This window comes from Coffea arabica, chromosome 5c (genome assembly GCF_036785885.1).
Source record: "Coffea arabica cultivar ET-39 chromosome 5c, Coffea Arabica ET-39 HiFi, whole genome shotgun sequence".
NCBI lineage: Eukaryota > Viridiplantae > Streptophyta > Magnoliopsida > Gentianales > Rubiaceae > Coffea > Coffea arabica.
The window spans coordinates 46,296,975-46,316,966 of record NC_092319.1 but is presented as its reverse complement, the minus strand read 5'-3'; the positions used below and the strand labels follow the sequence as shown (position 1 = coordinate 46,316,966).

At 39.2% G+C, this 19,992-nt stretch overlaps 4 protein-coding genes across 6 annotated transcripts; 3 read left to right on the top strand and 1 right to left on the bottom strand.

The window, feature by feature from the left end:
- Positions 1 to 268: 268 nt before the first annotated feature.
- LOC113690126 (uncharacterized) lies at positions 269 to 9,402 on the top strand. 2 transcript variants are annotated; one of them, XM_027207950.2, is made up of 6 exons: positions 269 to 2,287; positions 4,044 to 4,184; positions 4,341 to 6,096; positions 6,599 to 6,840; positions 7,205 to 8,043; positions 8,156 to 8,288. In XM_027207950.2, exons 1-6 carry the CDS (start codon positions 851 to 853, stop codon positions 8,187 to 8,189), a joined length of 4,449 nt encoding a protein of 1,482 aa, XP_027063751.1. In that variant the 5' UTR covers positions 269 to 850; the 3' UTR covers positions 8,190 to 8,288. The 2 variants fall into 2 exon arrangements, with proteins under 2 accessions (XP_027063751.1, XP_027063750.1); XM_027207949.2 differs by having other exon boundaries at positions 280 to 2,287; positions 8,151 to 9,402.
- Positions 9,403 to 9,550: 148 nt separating this feature from the next.
- On the top strand, positions 9,551 to 11,333 carry LOC113690127 (anthocyanidin 3-O-glucoside 2'''-O-xylosyltransferase). Its single transcript, XM_027207951.2, has one exon. The coding sequence runs from the start codon at positions 9,696 to 9,698 to the stop codon at positions 11,157 to 11,159; it is 1,464 nt and encodes a 487-aa protein (XP_027063752.2). The 5' UTR covers positions 9,551 to 9,695; the 3' UTR covers positions 11,160 to 11,333.
- A 496-nt stretch (positions 11,334 to 11,829) lies between these two features.
- On the bottom strand, positions 11,830 to 13,858 carry LOC113690030 (anthocyanidin 3-O-glucoside 2'''-O-xylosyltransferase-like). The gene has a single exon (XM_027207855.2). It carries the CDS (start codon positions 13,625 to 13,627, stop codon positions 12,257 to 12,259), a length of 1,371 nt encoding a protein of 456 aa, XP_027063656.1. The 5' UTR covers positions 13,628 to 13,858; the 3' UTR covers positions 11,830 to 12,256.
- Positions 13,859 to 16,160: 2,302 nt separating this feature from the next.
- Positions 16,161 to 18,683, top strand: LOC113690457 (uncharacterized). 2 transcript variants are annotated; one of them, XR_003448443.2, is made up of 3 exons: positions 16,161 to 16,865; positions 17,089 to 17,590; positions 18,128 to 18,683. XR_003448443.2 is itself a non-coding variant. In XM_027208364.2 (2 exons), the coding sequence occupies exons 1-2, from the start codon at positions 16,239 to 16,241 to the stop codon at positions 17,491 to 17,493; spliced, it is 1,032 nt and encodes a 343-aa protein (XP_027064165.1). In that variant the 5' UTR covers positions 16,161 to 16,238; the 3' UTR covers positions 17,494 to 17,738. The 2 variants fall into 2 exon arrangements, 1 of the variants encoding a protein (XP_027064165.1); XM_027208364.2 differs by lacking the exon at positions 18,128 to 18,683 and having other exon boundaries at positions 17,089 to 17,738.
- Positions 18,684 to 19,992: the final 1,309 nt, after the last annotated feature.

Sequence of the window (19,992 nt, the reverse complement as noted above, 5' to 3'; positions counted from 1 at the left end):
TCTGAATTTTTATTTGGGGACGTTTAAAAAAATGAAAGGTAAGAGAATACAAAATTTATGCAATAATTTTGCGTGTAACATATAAATGATATGTTTTAGGAGAATCAACTTTGTTATGGTCAGCAAATTGCTGATTTTCAGAAAAAATTAACATTGGAATAAAATACAGTAGAAAAAATTCAGAAAATTAACATCTATTTGGCGGTAAGATTTGGTGGGAAAAAAATAAAATTTAATTTCAATTCCTATTTTCCTCCACAAGCCCCAGCCTCACCCAATTAGCGCGTGTGAACATCAGCACATCTCCTGCCACGTCAGCAATTCCTCGCGGGACCAAAAGTTTTTCCCCTCCTCAAACGAATCCCAATTGACACCGATCCTTCTTCGCGCGTGAAAAAATTAATATGCCAGAATATCAATTACCTTCACCGGTTCTTATATACACATACATATATAACACTCCACCCCTTGAACCCTCTCAACTCCTCCGCCCTAGCATTCTCCTTTCTTCTTCCTCCTCCTCTTCCTTCGCACCCTGTCATTTTAAAGTTTGAAAAATCGAACCCAAAAATCAAATCTCGTTTGTGATTCACGCTCCATAAGCTAAAACTTAGCTCGAAAATTAATCTTTTCAAGGGGCCTTTTTTTGGGTTTTTGTTTTTTCTCTGCTTTCGATGATCAGCTGATCAGAGGTAAGTCCCTCCTTTGCCAATTCGTATTAGATTCTTAATCTGGGACAATAAAATTCAAGACCCTTTTGCTGAATTTTTCGGAATCTAAATGCCCTTGACTTATATTTGAGCAATTAATTTTTATACCACTTAAATTTTATACATTGGGAATTAGTGTCATGCGATTTTCGAGGTCGGAATCTGTGGTGGAAAGGAGTGAAGATAATGTTTTGAGAAGTTCTAGGAGTAAGAAAAAGCATAAGAGATTAGATGCAATATGCGAAAATGTTTATACTAGGAACCATAGCGGGGTGGAGAAGAGGGAACTGTTAAATGCGGGTCATGTGGATGGGGATGGAACGGAGCGTCGCCGGAGCACTCGGGTTCGAAGGGCTCCTGAGGTGCTCGATGCTTCGCCTTTGCCACCAAAGAAGAGACGGAGACTTGATAAGAAGGGAAGGGTGAGTAGTGTGCATAAAGGGAAAAGAGTTGTCCGAATTGGGGTGAAGAATGAGAATACGTGTTCTACTTCAAAGGAGTTGGAGGAAGAGGAGGAAAATTTGGGTAGTTGGAGGTCACGGTTGAGAACTAGGGGTAAATCTGTGAGCTTTGGAGAGTATGGAGGAAGGGAGAAGGGGCATTTCTCACTGAAAGGGAGGAGGAAACTTTTTCAGGATTTTGATGGTGTTAAGGAAGAAGGGGCATTGGAAATTAAGGAGATTGATATTAAGGAGGGATTTCTAGGTGCGGATTCATCTGCTGCAGAGGGGAAGGTTAAAGTTTTGAGTCTTTTAGAGAGTGAGCAGCAACAAGTTGGTTTGGGTGGTGGTATGGTGGATGAGAAAATGTTGGATGAAGAAGAGTGGGCGCAATTGAGTGATAACAGAAGTGATTTACTGTTGAAGACTGAAAAAGGATGTGGTAATGATGATGGAACCAAAGATGGCCTTGGATCCTCAAAGTCGGTTGAAAAAGAGCAGATAGAAGTTCGGACTGGTTCACAGTTAGAGAAGCATGATAGCAATGACAGTGTTCAACTGCAGGTTGATAAGGTAGCATGTGTTATGGAAGAGCACCCAAATAATGCTCTGGAAGTTGATGGAGCAACAACAGACCAGGCAAAAGTTGAAGAAGCTAATTGGAAGCCTCTACAAGAAGCATATGGAGCCGCAGCAGACCAGGCAAAAGTTGAAGAAGCTGATTGGAAACCTCTAGAAGAAGAAAATGGAACCATGGTAGACCAAACAAAACTTGAAGAAGCTAATTGGAAGCCTCTAGAAGAAGAATCCTCTGAGAAGTTTGGCACGAAAAATCATGTTTCCAATGGTTTACTTAACAGTAAACTGAAACCAATTCGTATAAAAGAGGGAAGGCATTGTGGTTTGTGTGGAGGAGGTACTGATGGAAAACCACCAAAGAAACTTGTACAAGTTGGCAATGGAACTGACGATGAAGCAAGTAGTGGGGGTTCTGCTTCTGAAGAACCCAACTATGACATTTGGGATGGTTTTGGTGATGAACTTGGCTGGCTTGGACGACTCTTGGGTCCTGTTAATGATCGCTATGGTATAGCTGGAATTTGGGTGCATCAACAGTGTGCTGTCTGGAGTCCAGAGGTATGGTCTATTTTCCATGTTTCTTTTCCCATTTTCATGAGGCCACAACTTTTCTCTCCCTAATAGAACTCTTGTTTATTTATCTCACTTGGAAATGCTCGGTTCAGTTATTCTTTATTCTAGATATGAGAATGGGGAAGTTTCTTTGGAAAAAAAAGCAGAAAAGATTGTAATTAATCATATTTGGAATGTTTGCATGTTATGATCACTACTGCTACTAATGAATGTAGATTTGAATCATTTCCTAGTTTCTCCTTATTTTCTATTCCTGGTTTATCTACGTGTAGACATATGTATAATAGTCACCATATATATTAGAAGATCTTATTTTAGTTTTGAGTTCATTAATAAAGTTGGAGATGGAAAATTTGCCAGTGAGACTATTTACTTGAAAACTACGAAGTGTTAGCTATGGATTCAATGCACACATTGCCTCTTTGGTAATCTTTCCTGTTCAGTAATGCCTATATAAGCATGGACAATACTGTGCCCACAGTTTAAAGTGAGATGGTGATCAAACCTTTGGTCATTAACAGCCATTACTACATGGCAGTTTGGCTTGAGTCTAGCGTCAGATGCACTTAAGTGAGGTAAGAGGTTATATCTGCAAAGGTCCTAGAGCAACATAGGGAATTTGAGAACAGGACAAAAGTTCATGTCTGACTATGCTGCTTAGGTACCACAGAACTCTTTTTTACTTGCACAAAGAGTAGATATCTTTTTAGCTGGTAGATCTATGAAGGTACACCTTTGGTTTTTATTTTTCCATGACACTATGTTGGGAATACTTCACATTCTGAATGAGCAGGCTAATAGTAATTCTTATTGACTAAAGCTTAAAGGTCCTTGAGTTACAGCTAAGCTGAATGTGTAATGGATTATAAGCATCTTGGAAGGTGAAAAACTTCATTTCCATTTATACTGTACACTCCCTCCAACATGTTTTATCTTTTCTTATCTAAACTATACATACATTGAATTAATTTTAGTTCTGAGTTCTGACTAATACTCATTAGCTGGCAACATTTCTTTTACATTGTTGCCTTCAGTTTGGTGTTGGTCTTATTACTAGTATTATTACTTAGGAAGTTGTAACAAGGTTAAGATTGGTAAAAATTTTGTTCTTTTCTTTGAATTTCTAAATCATGAAAACTACTTTGGAACGGACAAATAATAACCATAGCATATAAAGTGGTAGGGGAGTTTTGCCCCTCTTTACTTTCCTGGTAGAATTTGTTCCATTCACTTGTGCTTGTAATTTTGCTGAAGCACCCCATTAGTTACTGTTGATTTCAGTTTCTTTAGCATTTTCTTCCTTTTGTTAGCTGTATAATTTGTTTGATTTGCTAACTTGAGTGTAAGCCACTCTGCGATCTATGCTTTCCTGTAGTTTTGTTTCTGTGGCTGATGTCCCTCTGTCTTTTTTATTCCTTATTTGATTTCCTTTTCTTCTTTGGTTTGTGGCTATAAATTGTTTGTTTTACTTCATTTACTGATACTGTGTGTTTATAAGGTTATCAGGACTCAACATTTTACCATCTCAGTTCTTGCTATATGATGGAAATTTTTGTAGGAAGTTAGCAACAATAACTGGTTGATTTTATGTACACTTGGCTTTTTTCCTTAATATGTATGCTGACTGGCCTTTATGTACTTTCTTCTATGTGGATTTACTGTTGTATTTATCATTCATTCCTTTAATGCGTTTCCTGAGCCTGTCATCATGGTACATTCCCATTCTTGTTTCTGTTTTCAGGTTTATTTTGCTGGCTTGGGTTGCTTGAAAAATGTTAGGGCAGCACTTTACAGGGGAAGGGTTTTGAAGTGCACCCGCTGTGGAAGGCCAGGAGCAACGATCGGGTGCCGTGTTGATCGCTGTCCAAAAACTTACCACCTGGTCAGTTTTCCTTCTTTTCTTCTTTTTTCTAATTAAGGCCCATCTGTGGTCTTTTATGTTTGTTTCTCTAAGTCATTGTCATATGTCCTTTTTCCCTTGATAGTTGTATGTTCCTCGATATAACTCTTCTTCTGCCTCAATTGTGACATTTTGCAGCCATGTGCACGAGCCAGTGGTTGCATCTTTGATCATCGCAAATTTCTGATTGCTTGTACAGATCATCGACATATCTTCCAACCCCAGGGAAGTCAATATTTACTCCGACTGAAGAAAATGAAGTTAAAAAAAATGAAGTTGGAAATTAGAAAGATGTCAAATGATGCATTAAGGAAGGATATTGAATCAGAAGAAAAATGGTTAGAGCAATGTGGGGAGGATGAGGAGTTTCTGAAGCGTGAGGGCAAGAGACTTCATCGGGATTTGCTGAGAATTGCACCCACATATATTGGGGGCTCAAGCGGTGACAGTGAGATTCAGTTTCAGGGTTGGGAATCTGTTGCTGGTCTTCGTGATGTCATACGATGCATGAAGGAAGTGGTCATTCTACCACTGTTATACCCCGAGTTTTTTGGTAGCCTGGGGCTTACACCTCCCAGAGGAGTTCTGTTGCATGGATATCCTGGGACAGGCAAAACGTTGGTTGTACGGGCATTAATTGGTTCATGTTCTCGTGGTGATAAAAGAATTGCATATTTTGCTCGCAAAGGCGCGGATTGTTTGGGAAAATATGTTGGGGATGCTGAGCGTCAGCTGAGACTTCTTTTTCAGGTTGCTGAAAAGTCTCAGCCTTCAATTATTTTCTTTGATGAAATAGATGGCTTGGCCCCTTGCCGTACTAGACAGCAAGACCAGACACATAGTTCAGTTGTTTCTACTTTGCTTGCTTTAATGGATGGTTTAAAATCTCGAGGTTCAGTTGTTGTAATAGGTGCAACAAATCGTCCTGATGCTATTGATCCAGCTTTAAGGCGGCCAGGAAGGTTTGACCGTGAGATTTATTTCCCACTGCCATCGACAGAGGACAGAGAGGCAATTCTGGCACTACACACTCAGAAATGGCCCAAACAAATTAGTGGCTCATTACTTAAGTGGGTAGCAAGGAGAACTGTGGGATTTGCTGGTGCTGATCTGCAGGCTCTTTGCACTCAAGCTGCCATTATTGCTTTGAGGAGGAACTATCCTTTGCATGAACTTCTATCTGGTGCTGGAGACAATGCCTGTTTGGATAGACTCCCTCGTCTCCCATCTTTCACTGTTGAAGAGAGAGATTGGTTAGATGCTCTTTCATCAGCACCACCTCCTTGTTCCCGCAGAGAAGCTGGAATTGCTGCAAATGATTTGGTAACCTCGCCTCTTCCGGCCCATCTTATTCCTTGTCTGCTACAACCACTGTCCAAATTGCTTGTTTCCCTTTATTTGGATGAACATGTGTGGTTGCCACCACCTCTTTATAAAGCTGCAACAGTAATTAAACATGTGGTTCTTTCTGCTTTGGATGAGAAGAAAGTAGTGGGTGATAACTGGTGCTCGCATCTTCATGATTTTCTTCAAGATGCAGATATTGTTGGTAAGATTCAGGATAGCCTGTCAAGTGCTGCCGTTCTAACAGATGCTATGAACTGTTCTGATCCCCTGGAAGATGTTGCTGATGACAGATACTTAAAGTTTAAACCTTCAAGGGCACAGTGTGTATATGCTCACCCTGGCCTGCTTCATACCATGTCCTATCAACCAGGAACTAAATCAGGATTTAGGATTTTGATTTCTGGGGAAGCCAGATGTGGCCAGAGGCATCTTGCTTCTTGTGTTCTCCACTGTTTTTCTGGCAATATTGAAATACGAAAGCTTGACTTGGCTACTTTGTCCCAGGAAGGGCATGGAGATGTGGTTAATGGGCTAACACTAATACTGAGTATGTTTCTTTACTGACATCTTTACTGAGATTTAGGTAAATAGAACTGTATTATGAGATTTTCGGGTCTACTATATTGAAAATTGCCTTGCCTGTGCATCTTGTGTCTTCACATAGATTAGGAAGCAAATCTGCTACTTTTATTTGTATTAGCTGATTATGAGTTTGCCTTATGGTTGATTTATAGGAAATTTAGGAGGTCAATTATAACCAAAGCTCTAGTAACCAGCTGTCCTGATTGTTTAAAGACCCTCTAGCGCTTGATTGAATCTAGCCTTATTCTCATTCATGTATGATATTGGTTAATTTTTAAGTTTGCAGCTTTAACTATTAATGTTTTAAGGGATGAGGTTTACATGCCTGTGATCCATTTTGTGCTTGTGGTGGTGTATAAAATTTAACAAATTTGGCCAAATTGCCTGTACTGGAAAACAATGGGATGAACTTATTCATTTTGATGCTTGTATAACTTTGTCTTTTGAACTTATTCATCTTGATGCAGTGAGATGTGCCAGTTTGGATTCATGCATGTTATTTCTGCCAAGGATTGATTTATGGGCAGTAGAGACATGTATTCAGTCTTGTGACGGACAAACTGCTTCCCCTTCCTCTAGCCAGAGTGCAACTGTGGAGTTTGCGGGGAATTCAGAGTCCCAAGGTGCTGTCAAAAATGTCTCATGTCTATGGAACTCATTTGTTGAGCAGTTCGAATCTATCTGTGTACGTACACCATTGATGATTCTGGTACGTCTGCTTGTAGTTCTTTAGTTGCTGAATCCCTTTCATAAGTAAATATCAATTTCTTTTATGTTGATAAAGGCAAAATGTCTTGGTCTAGCTTAAGATCTTGTGAAACAAAGTAGTTACACTGCAATCTTTCAAAGAATAAGTTGGACCTAATCCATATCTCCATGGATGTCACAAGGAAAGAACACGCAATGTAGTGGTCTGTTTTTTATTTAGTGTCGTCTATTCACTTTGACTGTCTGTTAAGCTTCTATGTGTATTTCTTAGTCTGCAGTAAATCTCTTCTAGCAGCTAACTTTCAGTCTCTGCATAATGAAGAGCTGGAAAAAGCTCATCTAAATTCTGAATTGTTTTCAAACAGGCTACCTCAGAAGTACCATTTGTAGAGCTTCCTTCTAGAGTGAAGCAATTTTTCAGGTCTGAGATGTTGGATTGTGCTCTGTCCAATCCCTGGAAAGATACAATGCCCCGATTCTTAGTGGAGGTGGATCAACATTTGAATTATGATTCCATAATTGATACCTCTGCAACGAAGTTATTGATGGATCTAGTTCAGTACTTCATTCATTTGAGTCGTCACAGTATTCATGCAAACTCATCCAGTCAGAAGAAATATCACAGTGTTGGTGAACTTAGTCTTAATGCTATACACCAATGTTCAGGTCCAAAGTCAAACTTTGAATCTTCAAGCAAGCATCCGATTGCTCCTGTTCCATCAGTCGCAGCTTGCAATACTGTAAAAGGGAAATCCAACTTGCTTGCAGCAATATCCACATTTGGTTATCAGATTTTGCGATACCCTCATTTTGCTGAGCTTTGTTGGGTCACGTCTAAGTTGAAACAAGGTCCCTGTACTCACATAAATGGACCCTGGAAGGGCTGGCCATTTAATTCTTGCATTTTTCGTCCTCTGAACTCAACTGAAGGGGTTGCTGTTGCTTCTAGTTCCAATGCTGCTAAAAATACAGATAAGTCAGGTGTAGTGAGGGGGCTAATTGCTGTTGGTTTATCAGCATATAGAGGTGAATATGCATCCCTTAGGGAATTTTCCTTGGAGATTCGTAAAGTTCTGGAGCTTCTGGTTGCACTTGTTGAAACAAAAATTCAGGCTGGTAAAGATAAATATAAATTCTTCCGTCTACTATCACAAGTGGCATATTTTGAAGATATGGTTATTAGCTGGGCATATACATTACGGAGGTAATCCAATCCTGTCATGAATCTTAGTATCTAGATTCATTTCCGATTTTGTCATCATTTATCATTTACTAAATACTTTCTTTTGTGTCCTTTTTTTTGTTCTTAAGCTTAGAGGTGGATGCTCAGTCCTTGAATGGAAGTCCTAGTCTAATTGGTGCGGGATCTTTTAGCAATCAAGTTACCTGCAATGACAGTCTTCCTGAAGGTAGTGGTTGCAAACAAACTATTCCCAGTGAAATCTTGCATGAACCAGTGGGGCCGGGAGAAATTTCCCAGGAAGTCAAAGCAAACCATGTTGGTGCCCATACTATGGCAGATGATAATTTAAGGTTGCAGAACGGGGATGATGCATCTGTGCATAAGGAGGACTCGTTACAAGGTTTCCTAGATCATTCTTCCTCTGTTGAACGTATGCAAAGTCATCTGCAAAATGGGATTAGTAATGAGCATTGCATGCTTATAGATGCCAAGAATCCTACAGAAATTGTTGAAGATGAGGAGTGCAATAAGCATTCTAATGGATTTGTGGAGAGAGATTCTTCTGTTCTTCTTAAGGATGGCCTTGGTGTTTTTGGTGATAAACATGGTATGGAGCTCTCTGATGCTGGGAAAACTGGCAACCAGGAAAGCTGGCCCTTGGCTCCAAATGGTTTGCCATTTGATAATGCAAAGGAAAATTCTTTGGGTTGCTCTTCAAGGATATCTACGGGTTCAAGTGATGCTGTTCTGGTGTGCATTTATCGTTGTTGCGCCCAGTGTCTGGTCAATCTTTACCAGTTGTTGCTAAAACTTCTCAATTATGAGTGGAGACTTGAAGGAAGCACTGCAACTGTAGAAGATTTTCATGATTCCATTGCCTCTTTATCTGTTAGTCTTCAATCAGCAGTGAGGAAATTGTTCGCAACTGACAGTTCTAACGACGTCGGTGACGAAAAGCTGGAGGACAGTAAATACAGTCGAAGCACAGAAATGTGTGCTTGCCAACTAAAAAGCCCAGGAAAGAGGTTAGTTGTGCCAATGGAATGTGGTTGTCATCCAGCAAGCGAGAGTATAACAACGAAAGCAAGATTCTTCCCAAACTCTCGGCATGGTTTTGATTTTAAGTATGTATTCAAGGACGGTGTACTGGTAACAACAATGGACACAGATTACAACGTCCCTTTTCACTGTAAATTTGAGAAATTATGTCTTTGTTCCCTCTTAGAGTGCATAGTGACGACCAAGGATCCTTCGGGTTGAAAGGCAGATTACCATAATCAACATAGAACTGCTTTGCGAATTTATCTTATCCTTGCGGAATTTTGGATGGACACCTTACTGTAGAGTTGCAAAAAAAAAAAAAAGAAGTTTGGGATTCGATTTCTGTTTTGCTTTACTTAAAGATTTTACTGCTGCATTGGCTTCCGAGGCAGAAAGTGAGGATTTATGGTAAATCTGAGCAATCTTCTACTCCATTTTCTGCCGGTGGGTAATTATATGTCTTGTAGGTTATTCAGTACTGTATCTACTTTGGGATTCAAACTGTATGATTCTCGGTATTTTGGTTGGCAGAAAACGTTATAGACGCGTTCGTTTCTCTGCCACCTTTTAGAAAAGCCACCCAACTTCACTAAATTGAGCCAAATGTGAATGTGACTGCTGCATCAATAAATATGCACATGAGCTTCAACACACATAAGCCAAAAATCTCATGTACATCATTTTTTTTAATAATCAGAATCAGAATGTCTTCATCATGGGAGGAGATGCCTCGTCCTGAGGGAAAAAGGCTGCATGTGGCCATGTTTCCAGGGCTAGCAACAGGCCATATGACACCATTCCTTCACCTGGCAAACGAGCTAGCTAAAAGAGGCCACAAAGTCTCTTACTTGTTGACGAAAAAGGCTAAAATTCAGCTCGAATGCGGCAATCTTTATCCTGATGTTGTCACCTTTCATGTCCTTCCAGTCCCTCATGTTGAAGGGCTTCCTCCAGGAACGGAAAACGCTTCTGAAATCCCAATTTTCTTGAACAGTCTTTTTGCATTAGCATTCGACAACATGAGTGATCAAGTTGAAGCTGCGCTGAGTGATCTTAACCCTGATGTGGTGTTATATGACACTGCTTTTCGGATCACAGATTTTGCTCCCAAAATTGGGTTTAAAACTGTGTGCTACAATGTTGTTTCTGCGGCATCCATTGCACTTGCACTTGTCCCCGCTCGACAGATGCCTAAAGACAGGCCTTTAACAGAGGAAGAATTGATGGAACCACCTCCTGGCTATCCATCTTCCTCTGTGGTGCTGAGAAAACACGAGGCAAAGGTTTTGGCCTTTATGTCTTCCGAATTCGGTGCCAGGACTTTCTATGATCGAATCATAACCGCCTTAAAAGGTTGTCATGCAATTGCCATAAGGTCATGTCAGGAACTGGAGGGACAATTTTGTGACTACATTGGCGGCCAATATCAGAAGCCAGTTTTCCTATCAGGCCCTGTCTTGCCTGAGCAGGAGAAACAACCTCTGGATGGCAAGTGGGCTGAGTGGCTTGGAAAATTTGAGCAAAAATCAGTGGTTTTCTGTGCATTTGGAAGCCAGATAATTCTTGAGAAGCAGCAATTTCAAGAACTTGTTCTGGGATTTGAGTTAACAGGGCTGCCATTTTTTGTTGCCCTGAAGCCACCTCTGGGGACCGGTTCAATAGAGGAATCTTTGCCTGATGGGTTTGAAGAGAGGGTTGGAGGAAGAGGAGTGGTTTATGGTGGTTGGGTGCAGCAGCCACAGATATTGAGCCATCCATCGGTTGGATGCTTTGTCAATCACTGCGGATTTGGATCCATGTGGGAGTCTTTGATGAGTGATTGCCAGATTGTGCTGGTACCACATTTAGGTGATCAAATCTTGAATTCCAGATTGCTTTGTGGTGATCTTAAGGTTGCAGTGGAAGTGGAGAGAGACGAAAGTGGTTGGTTCTCTAAGGAGAGTCTAAGCAGCGCGATCAATGCTGTAATGGGTCCAGACAGTGAAGTGGGGAGTTCGCTCAGGAAGAGTCACTTGAAGGTGAAGGAAATTCTCTCAAGTCCTGGATACATGAGTAATTATGTGGAGAGTTTCATTCAAAACCTGTATGAGCTTTAGTTGGAGGGTAATTTTATTTCTGCTGAATGATTTAATTGTTAGAAACTTTGGCTCCTTTTCTTGTAGCCGTTGTAGGTAGTTTTTTATTCCAAGTGGCAAGCAAGCAACTTACTAGCTGTTTCTATTTACGTGGAACACTTGTCAAGGAATTTCATATTTTGCTTGTTGAGTTTAGGAATTGGCTTAAATCATTTTCTCCTGTTATCGAATTCTTGGCTAGTGACCTACCGTATAAATGGTTGAAGGTTAGTATATTACATGGCGCACAAAAGGCATGGATCGCCATCGCGGGTCGCGGTCGCATAGCGGTCTCAGTTGTTCCACATCCGTCGCGGCATATCGGTTGAATATCAGGTGATATGAACATTATAACACATTAAAGTTTCCAAAAATTTTGAAAAAATTACTAAAATTAGAAAATACTGAAAAAGACACAATTTAAAAAAATATTGGAGTCGACTCCGAGTTGACTCGGATATATCGACCGATATCATGTATCACGGATTCGAATCGGTCAATATCGGCCGAATCAGAGCGAGTCGTCGCGGATATGGCGATATCCGCGATTTGGGGATCGGTATCGTACCGGTCCCTTCCGTTCCAGATACGACTCGGCCGATACGTATCGGTATCGGCCGATATGGCGAACCATGACAAAAGGTGATTCTGTTCTTACCATATTAAGGTGAGGGAGGATTCTTAGAGGTGAGATAAGTTGTATAAGAATTGAGTTTGAGATGCTCATGACGTGGCTTTGTTGCACTAAACTGTTTGCATTCTTAATTTTACAACAGTTGCTTATCTACCGTTTAGATCCCAACGTACACATTAGATTACGGAGATTACCTAGTGTTAACAGATTACTTTGATGCAGATACCGTGTTACTGTCAATACAGCACAACCAAAATAGTGGTTGGTTTCGATTCGAGAGACCCTGCTGACATGCTTTGAATTTTCGATGTCTAATTTGTAAGAGAACAAGAACAATCAGCTTTAAAGAGAGGATAGTTCCAGGATAGTACCATTTCAACTACCCTCTCTGTGTTTCTTCTGCTTTAACTACTTGGTAGAGGGCACTATTGTTTTCCATCATTAATCATAGTTCTTGTAAATCTTGTATGAACTTTTCAATACAACCTCCCATAAAGGTTGGACTTGCAAGGACTTCCTTCCACTTTGCATGATTCTCCCTAATTAGGCCACCAACTTCACTGTCTCTATCCATAGCAGACTTGATTGCCCTGCACAGACTCTCCCTAGAAAACCATGTGCTTTTGTTATCCCTCTCTACCTCAACTGCAACCTTCAACTCTTCAGCTAGCAACCTAGTGTTCAAGATTTGGTCAGCCAGGTGTGGTACGAGCACAATCTGGCAATCGCTCATCAAAGACTCCCACATTGATCCAAACCCACAATGATTCACAAAGCATCCCACTGATGGATGGCTCAAGATAGCCGGCTGTTGCACCCAACCTCCATAAACAATGCCCCTGCCTCTTATCCTCCCTTCAAATCCTTCAGGAAGAGCCTCTTCGACAGATGTGGTCCCAAATGGTGGTTTTAAAGCTATCAAGAATGGCAAACCAGTTAACTCAAATCCCAGAACAAGTTCTTGAAATTGCTGCTTTTCCAAGACCACTTGGCTGCCAAATGCACAGAACACAACCGTGCCTGGCTCAAATCCCTTCAGCCAATTAGCCCATTTTTCTTGTAAATCTTCCTTCTCAGACTCGGGCAAAACAGGCCCTGTAAGAAATACTGGCTTGTGATACTCTCTTGCTATGTAATCGCACAAAGATCCTTCCAATTCTCTACAAGTTCTGATAGAGATCGCATGGCTTCGTTTCATGGCAATTGTGATCCTGTCATAGAAAGCTATGTCCTTTCCAAATTCAAGAAATATAAATGACAATCCCTGAGCTTCGTGCCTGCGCAATAAAACTGTAGATGAAGGGTAACCTGGTGGCGGTTCCATCAGCTCAGCTCCTGTAATTGTCCTGTCTTCAACAGGTTTACGCGACGGAACTAACGCAATGGCAATTGATGCAGCAGATACAACATTGTAATTCACAGTTTTGAAACCAATTTCTGAAGCCAATTCAGGTATCCAATGTGCCATATCATAGAAGACGATGGAGGGCTTCAATTTTTGCAGCAAGTCTCTGACACGATCGCGCATGTTGTCCATGGCAGTTGCCAGTAGACTTGTGAGGAAAATGGGAACATCAGAAGCTGTCTCGGTTCCAGGAGGAAGGCCTTCAACATGAGGAACAGTTAGTGTATAGAATGTGATGAGACTAGGATGAAGATTGAGGTGCTCCAGTTGATGTTTAGCCTTGTTTGGCAACAAGAATGAGATTCTGTGGCCCTTTTCAGCAAGTTTATTGGAGAGGTGGAGGAAAGGAGTCATGTGTCCAGTGGCAAACCATGGAAACATAGCAATGTGAAACCCATTTTCATCAGCCATTTTTGCATTAGAGTTTCTTGTCAGTAATCAGAGAACTATGGCTTCAAAATTTTTTTCATGAATTATCAGATTTTCAATCAAGTGAAATACTAGTTTTTTTCTAGTAATCCATGATGGCATGTGTTTTTCCAATAACGAAATTTTAGGGCTCTTTGACTTGACTAGTTCCTGATCCAAAGAAAACTACAGTGGCTTCTTCCCACACACAATCATACTTCACTCTCATGAAGCCAAACTTCTATGAATAGTTTTTTTTTTTTTTTTTTTTTTTTGTCCGTTGAATTATACAAGTTGTTTTCTTGGTTCATTTATCTCTGTTTTTTTTTTTCCGCGGTGGTTAAGGTCTTGCTAAACAACTGCGTTGTGGTGATTGGCAAATCGATTGAGTCCGGATCTAAAAACAGGCAAACTTTGTCGGCCTTCGATCCCGATAATGAGGTAGTGGGCCGAATGGGACATCCCTTTCGGGGACGATGGATGTTCTTGTCGATGATTCATCGAATAGTACCAAATGGAAACAAAATCCTTTTCGAAGAGTCAAGAGCGATGTCACGCCGCCTTCACCTAGGACAAATGGGTTGCTCAGTACATTACATCAACAATACACTGTTCTGTTCCAGTGAAAACAAAACAAGCCGATGATGTTTGACTGCAGGATGCTGGTCGAACCGATGTGCGGACGAGCTTGCAAAGATGGTTGGAAATATTTTGTCTATGTTTTCACTTATAAGAAGAAGAAGAAGCTGATGTTCACAAAGGAAGACTTGGCTCGGCTCTATTTCCACTGCAAAAAACGACACAAAGCACACGCAGGGATGATGGCTCCACAATTCGAGAAATATTTGCAAGTGACAACAAAACTTGTAGTAGTAAATTCAAATTGTTTGAATTGTTATTACAATCTGAAAGTCATTCTCATCAATTCTAAATTATCAGTGTAACATTTGAAGGGCTTCCATATTTATTATTTTGTTGAGATAACTATGAATGACAGCAGCAGATGACATGGTTTAAGCAGAGAGTGGATGAGAGCATATGTAGCAGTGGCTTAATTTCGACTTGAATATCTCAACTTGCACTTATTAATGTCTCTATAGCCAATTGACAACTTGTGGTGGTCCTTATTAATGAAACGTTCCCATAGAAAATTCATGCAGGAAACTATTATATGACTATGTTGGTATTTTTATTATTATTATTTTTTGTCTTCTAGATTTCCTGTTTAGAATGGAAATACCTGCGTATAGGCAACTACTCCGTTTACATTGGGGTGTTTTTAAAAATTTTTACTGTAACAGTGTATATGAAAAACTTTTATTATAAATATTTTTTGAAATATTTGATATATTGCATGAACGAGATGTTTTTTTGAATTATTTTTATTTGTGTATTATTATAGCATTGCATTTGAAATTTTTATTTTTAAAAAAATGACTAATCCAAACGGAGTCCTTGTTTTTTTTTTAATTTTCTTGTGTCCTTTTTCTCTATTTATCTTTTAAGAGTTAAAACTTAAAAATCACCCCGATAAATGTGCTGCTATCCCAAATCAGATTTGTTTGCATTATAGAATTAATCCCAATTTAAAGAAATTAAAAAAAATGTGTTTCTAGTGATCTGGCCTTCCATTTGTTGTGGGGGGTTTTTTTACTTTTTTTTTTTTTCCCTTCCCATTGATAGTTTATTGATCCCATTTGAGTTGGAACTCAAATTAATACGCTTAGATTGAGTCAAGCTGGAGCAGATTGGCTTCATTTGCGCTACATTCGATGGTGGGTACAGATATTCGATGGTGGTTGCAATTTACAGCTCCTCATTTGCGCTAATCAGGACTCATTAAACAAAAACAAAAAAAAAACAAGGAATTAGGCCTGGGTTCGATTATCATCGGTAGTTGTCAACATGTAATTACGTATCTAAATCAGTTAGCTGTCTCATAAATATATAATCTGAAGGAAATTTAACCAAACAATCTTCTTTGTCCGTATATAATTAGTGATGAGCAAATTATTTGAATGGCCACTAAACTTTTAGAATCATTGAGTTTTGGCCGCTGAACTATTATAAATTTAATTTTGACCACTGAACTATCTAAAATTTAGGTTCCGTGTCATTCCGTTAGATTTGATCGTTAACGATGCCAGATCTGAGTGTCTGCATGATTTACGAGATAAAAGAAAAAGGCATGCTTAACGATCAAATCTAACGAAATAACTCGAAACCTAAATTTTAAATCGTTCAATGACCAAAATTAAAGTTTTAATAGTTCAACAGTAAAAGTTTGATAATTCTAAAAATTTAGTGGCATCTGAATAATTTTCTCAGTTAGTTATCCAGAAACAGAGGGCCAGCACATGGGTTGGGGGGTCTGCGCTGTCATGACCTCGTGTTCCATTCTTCCATCCTTCAAGCAATTATACCCTCTCCATCTGTGCTGACCTGTTCCAATTAAATGTGTACACCTCCCCTTTCTCATCAAAATATAATTATATTATATTGTCTCCCATATAAGTTTTATATTAGTCCAAGACTTCGTAGACTTGTGTCCATATTATATTGATTGCGTAACAATCTAATATGGTATAGTATAGCATAATATGCCCAATCCCACATGGCCTTCCCAGTCAGCCCAGACAGCAGCTTTTTCTACAGAAGTCGGATGAAAGATCAAGAAATCCCATGTGGGCTTGCTGCAAGAACTTCTGTTTCTGCAGGTATGGAGGTGATTGATGATTCTTCTTGCGACTCCTCAACTTGTAAGCATCAAGAAATGGCGGAGGAGGAGCCTGGAGATCTCCTTGACAAGTCTTGGTTTTTTGGGAACTTGCTTGACAGAAAAACAACCAGGATGTGTAGATGGTATTCTGATCCCTGTCCTTCCTCTGGCTTAGCTGATGAAGAGATTTTGGTTGGAAAATCATATGAAGAAACCTTCTCATCGTTAAACAAACTACCACAAGGGGATGAGTTAACTCCTTCCGGGTTGATGAGAGCGCCGTCCTTGCCAGAAGGATCGACTTATCATGCAGGAGGAGGTACCTATCCTGTGCGCAGGGGAAGCAAATCAAGACTAGAAAAATCTAGTAACAATCTGTTTCGTGCACCTTCTCTTCCAACTTCTCTAGGAAGAGAAGAAACTCAAGATGAAGAAAGTGATTTTTCGATGAGCAAGTTGATTAGGCAAGCATCTTTGAATCAATCAGACCTGTTGCCCCCGCGCCGGGTTCCGATTCCGAAGGTAGAAATCTTGCTTTTTTTAATCATCAATTTATACCTTGATCTACATGGCAAATCTTGTTCAACCTCTAGAAGGGTCCATGCATGAGCAGTTCATCATTTCATAGGAAATATTAAATCGCTATCATGATTGAGTTTATTGAATTTTGCTGCTGCATAGTTCAGAATCAAACCCCTTCTCTGAACGACTATAATTCCGTCTAACGACTATAATTGCCTTCCAGGGTCTAACACAAAGTTCAAGCACACCTAGGCTGCGGCCGCGAAGAAAACCAGATTCGGAAAGCTGTAAAACAGAGATCCCCGAAGGGGTGATGATCAGAAGGCAACACCCCCTTAATCAGGCCAAGTTATCAAGAAGCTCGAGTGACCTTATTGTAGAACTTCAAGGTCTCAAGGACTTGAGTATCAAATTTGACGACAAAGATTTAGGTCCAAGTCTGCAAGAAAAGAAGCAGCAACAGTTTTGTCTAAATGAAGGTAAGTTGAGGAAGTCCTATACAGCTGATCAGGCATGGCAGCCTGAGAACCCTGCATCTCCAATGGGCAAGAAGTCGGCAGAAGATATGAAAGCACAGATCAGATTTTGGGCTAGAGCTGTAGCCTCGAATGTGCGCCAGGAATGCTGATAACTAACCATACAATCATACATGTATGCTGATCATCATCTGTGCAACTTTAACTTGAGAATATGGGTTAGATCCTTGGATAGAATCATCGATTTTGGTAAGACTCTGCAATTGCTATTATATATATTTACCAGATTACTGCTGTAATTGATCTAAACACATTCTTTGGGTTTGGGTTAAGAAGGATTAAACTTTTGTCATTTATAGCAATAAATTCTGATTCAATCAGTCAATCTTTATGCTTATGATTGTTGCTGGGCATTATTGATGTATGAGAAGCTATATAATATAACTCAGCATGTGATGAGAGGATTGCTTTCTTGACTTTTAACTAAGTTTATTGTAATCCTCATTAATGACCTGGAAACTGGCTGCCATCCCTACAAAATGGTAGAAAAATTGTGAATCAAACGAGCCATGATTGCCAATGCCACCCACTTGTCTGGCTAAATTTGCTCCCTTTTTCTGCGACAAAGGCAATAATTTGTCAATTCAGTAGTTATGAAAGAAAGTGGATAAAGACAAAATGACAATTGCAAGTCCAATTGCCAATGATCTGGCCCTTTTTTTTTTTCTCTTCTCTTCTCTCTTTTTGTGTAGATTCACATTCTCTGTGTGTGGTTTGCTCTTTTAGTAGGTGAGTTAGTACTGGAGTTTGGATATGGAGTCATCAATGTCACATTAAAGTGCAAAGAAATTGAAGCAGATCCCTCAGGAGGTTGAGGGTACCTTTGTATTCAATGATTTCAAGAAGTTGGCCCGTGAAGATGAGAGCATTTCAACTGCAGGAATCATTCTTTCATCTTGTGATCCAACTGCTGCGACTGCAATGCATGAGGGCCTAAGATGTTTGAGGATGAAGAGGTATATTGGTCAGGTTGCTTGTCAACTAGAAGGGTTCAAAGGGAGGATTGGAATTGGATAGAACAAGAATTTTTTTTCTTTTTTTTTTTTGTTTTGTGGGTGTGCTTCATATGGAGTATAATTGGAGTTCTAATCCAAGTGCTGTATCCCGGACCAAAGACTAAAGTTAAACCTCTGTTGGGAAATTGGGCTTCGGCCTAGTTGGCAGTCTGGAAGGGAAAGAAAAAACCTTGGTTTGGTATATTGGAATGCTCAGAATGTAAAGGCCTTTTCACCAAAAAATGTTTTTCGAGTCAGAATGATATTAAAAAACATTTCCGTTCCAATGTCTGGTACGGTGGTACGCATATGAGAATGGGATGTCCATCCCATTTTCAGTATTTGGTACAATCAATTTTTAGATGTCGAAATGGAATAAATTATGTATAAAATTGATTTAATTACCTTGAAATCTATTATTGAGCATTACATATTTTGTTTATTCATGCTATGCTATTTGTTATCTTATATGAGGAACCTTGATTCTTTTTTTTGTGCATTGTGAATGAATTATGTACTTATTAAAATAATTTCATTACAACATTTTATTATCTTTCAAATATGATATTCATTTTAACTTTTTTTTTATTTTAAATAACAATATAATTACTAACTTACAAAAAAATTAAATCACATGAAGTTAAACATTCATTTTCTCTCTTTATTATTTTTTTCACTGTTTATGTCAAGGGCCAAAACAAATCCATATACATTTGAACAAAAGTCTAAAAGAACAATATTATAAAATTAACAAAGGAAAAATTTTTAGAACCAACTAGAATGGTTTGTTAAAAAATTATGGTAAATTATTGATTAAACTAACAAACAACCTACTAATTGGTAATAGAACATAGAGATGTAAGGATAAACTTGACCCCAGTAATTGTAGACATTCGAACATAAAGATGAAAAGAACCTTCCTTAGAATTTTGCGAGGAATGGATTTTTTTTTTTTAAAAAAAAGGTTAAAATGAGCTTTTCAGGAAAAAGGTTTTTTTCCAACTCAAAAGGTTCATATCAAACATGGCAATGGATCAATCGAAAAGTTCTCTCCATTTTAGGCGATTTTTGTATATCAAACTAGGAATACAGTAGAAAAAAGGGAGAAATGAGAAGATATACACTTATTTGATTAATATTGTTCAGAAGGAAAAGAAAAATTGTTCAGAAGATTAAGGAGATAATAGAGGAAACCATCATGCATATGTTTTAGTAGTTGACATATCCTGCATAGACATTATTCATGCTCTTCTCCTCTCATCATCATTTAGAACTGCTAAATGAGTAAAATTCTTTGGGACCATACCATCTAAATTATCATGCATGAAAAAGTAACGTATGCTATTACCCTCGTGACTTAGTGGTCCAACAGGGTTTTTCCTCTCACGTGTAGAGGCTTTTTCTCTCTCTTGACAAGAGAGCTTCTTTCTCCTTGGTGGAAACTTCAAGCTTTTGAAAATTCCAAACAACTAATGAACAGAATTCAAAAGTTTGAGTCTGAGCTAACTTCTAGATCCTAACATTGTGTGCAAGTCTGGCTCTTAAAGGCAAGCATTCAACACACATTTGGATAAGACACCATTAAGAAGCAGCATT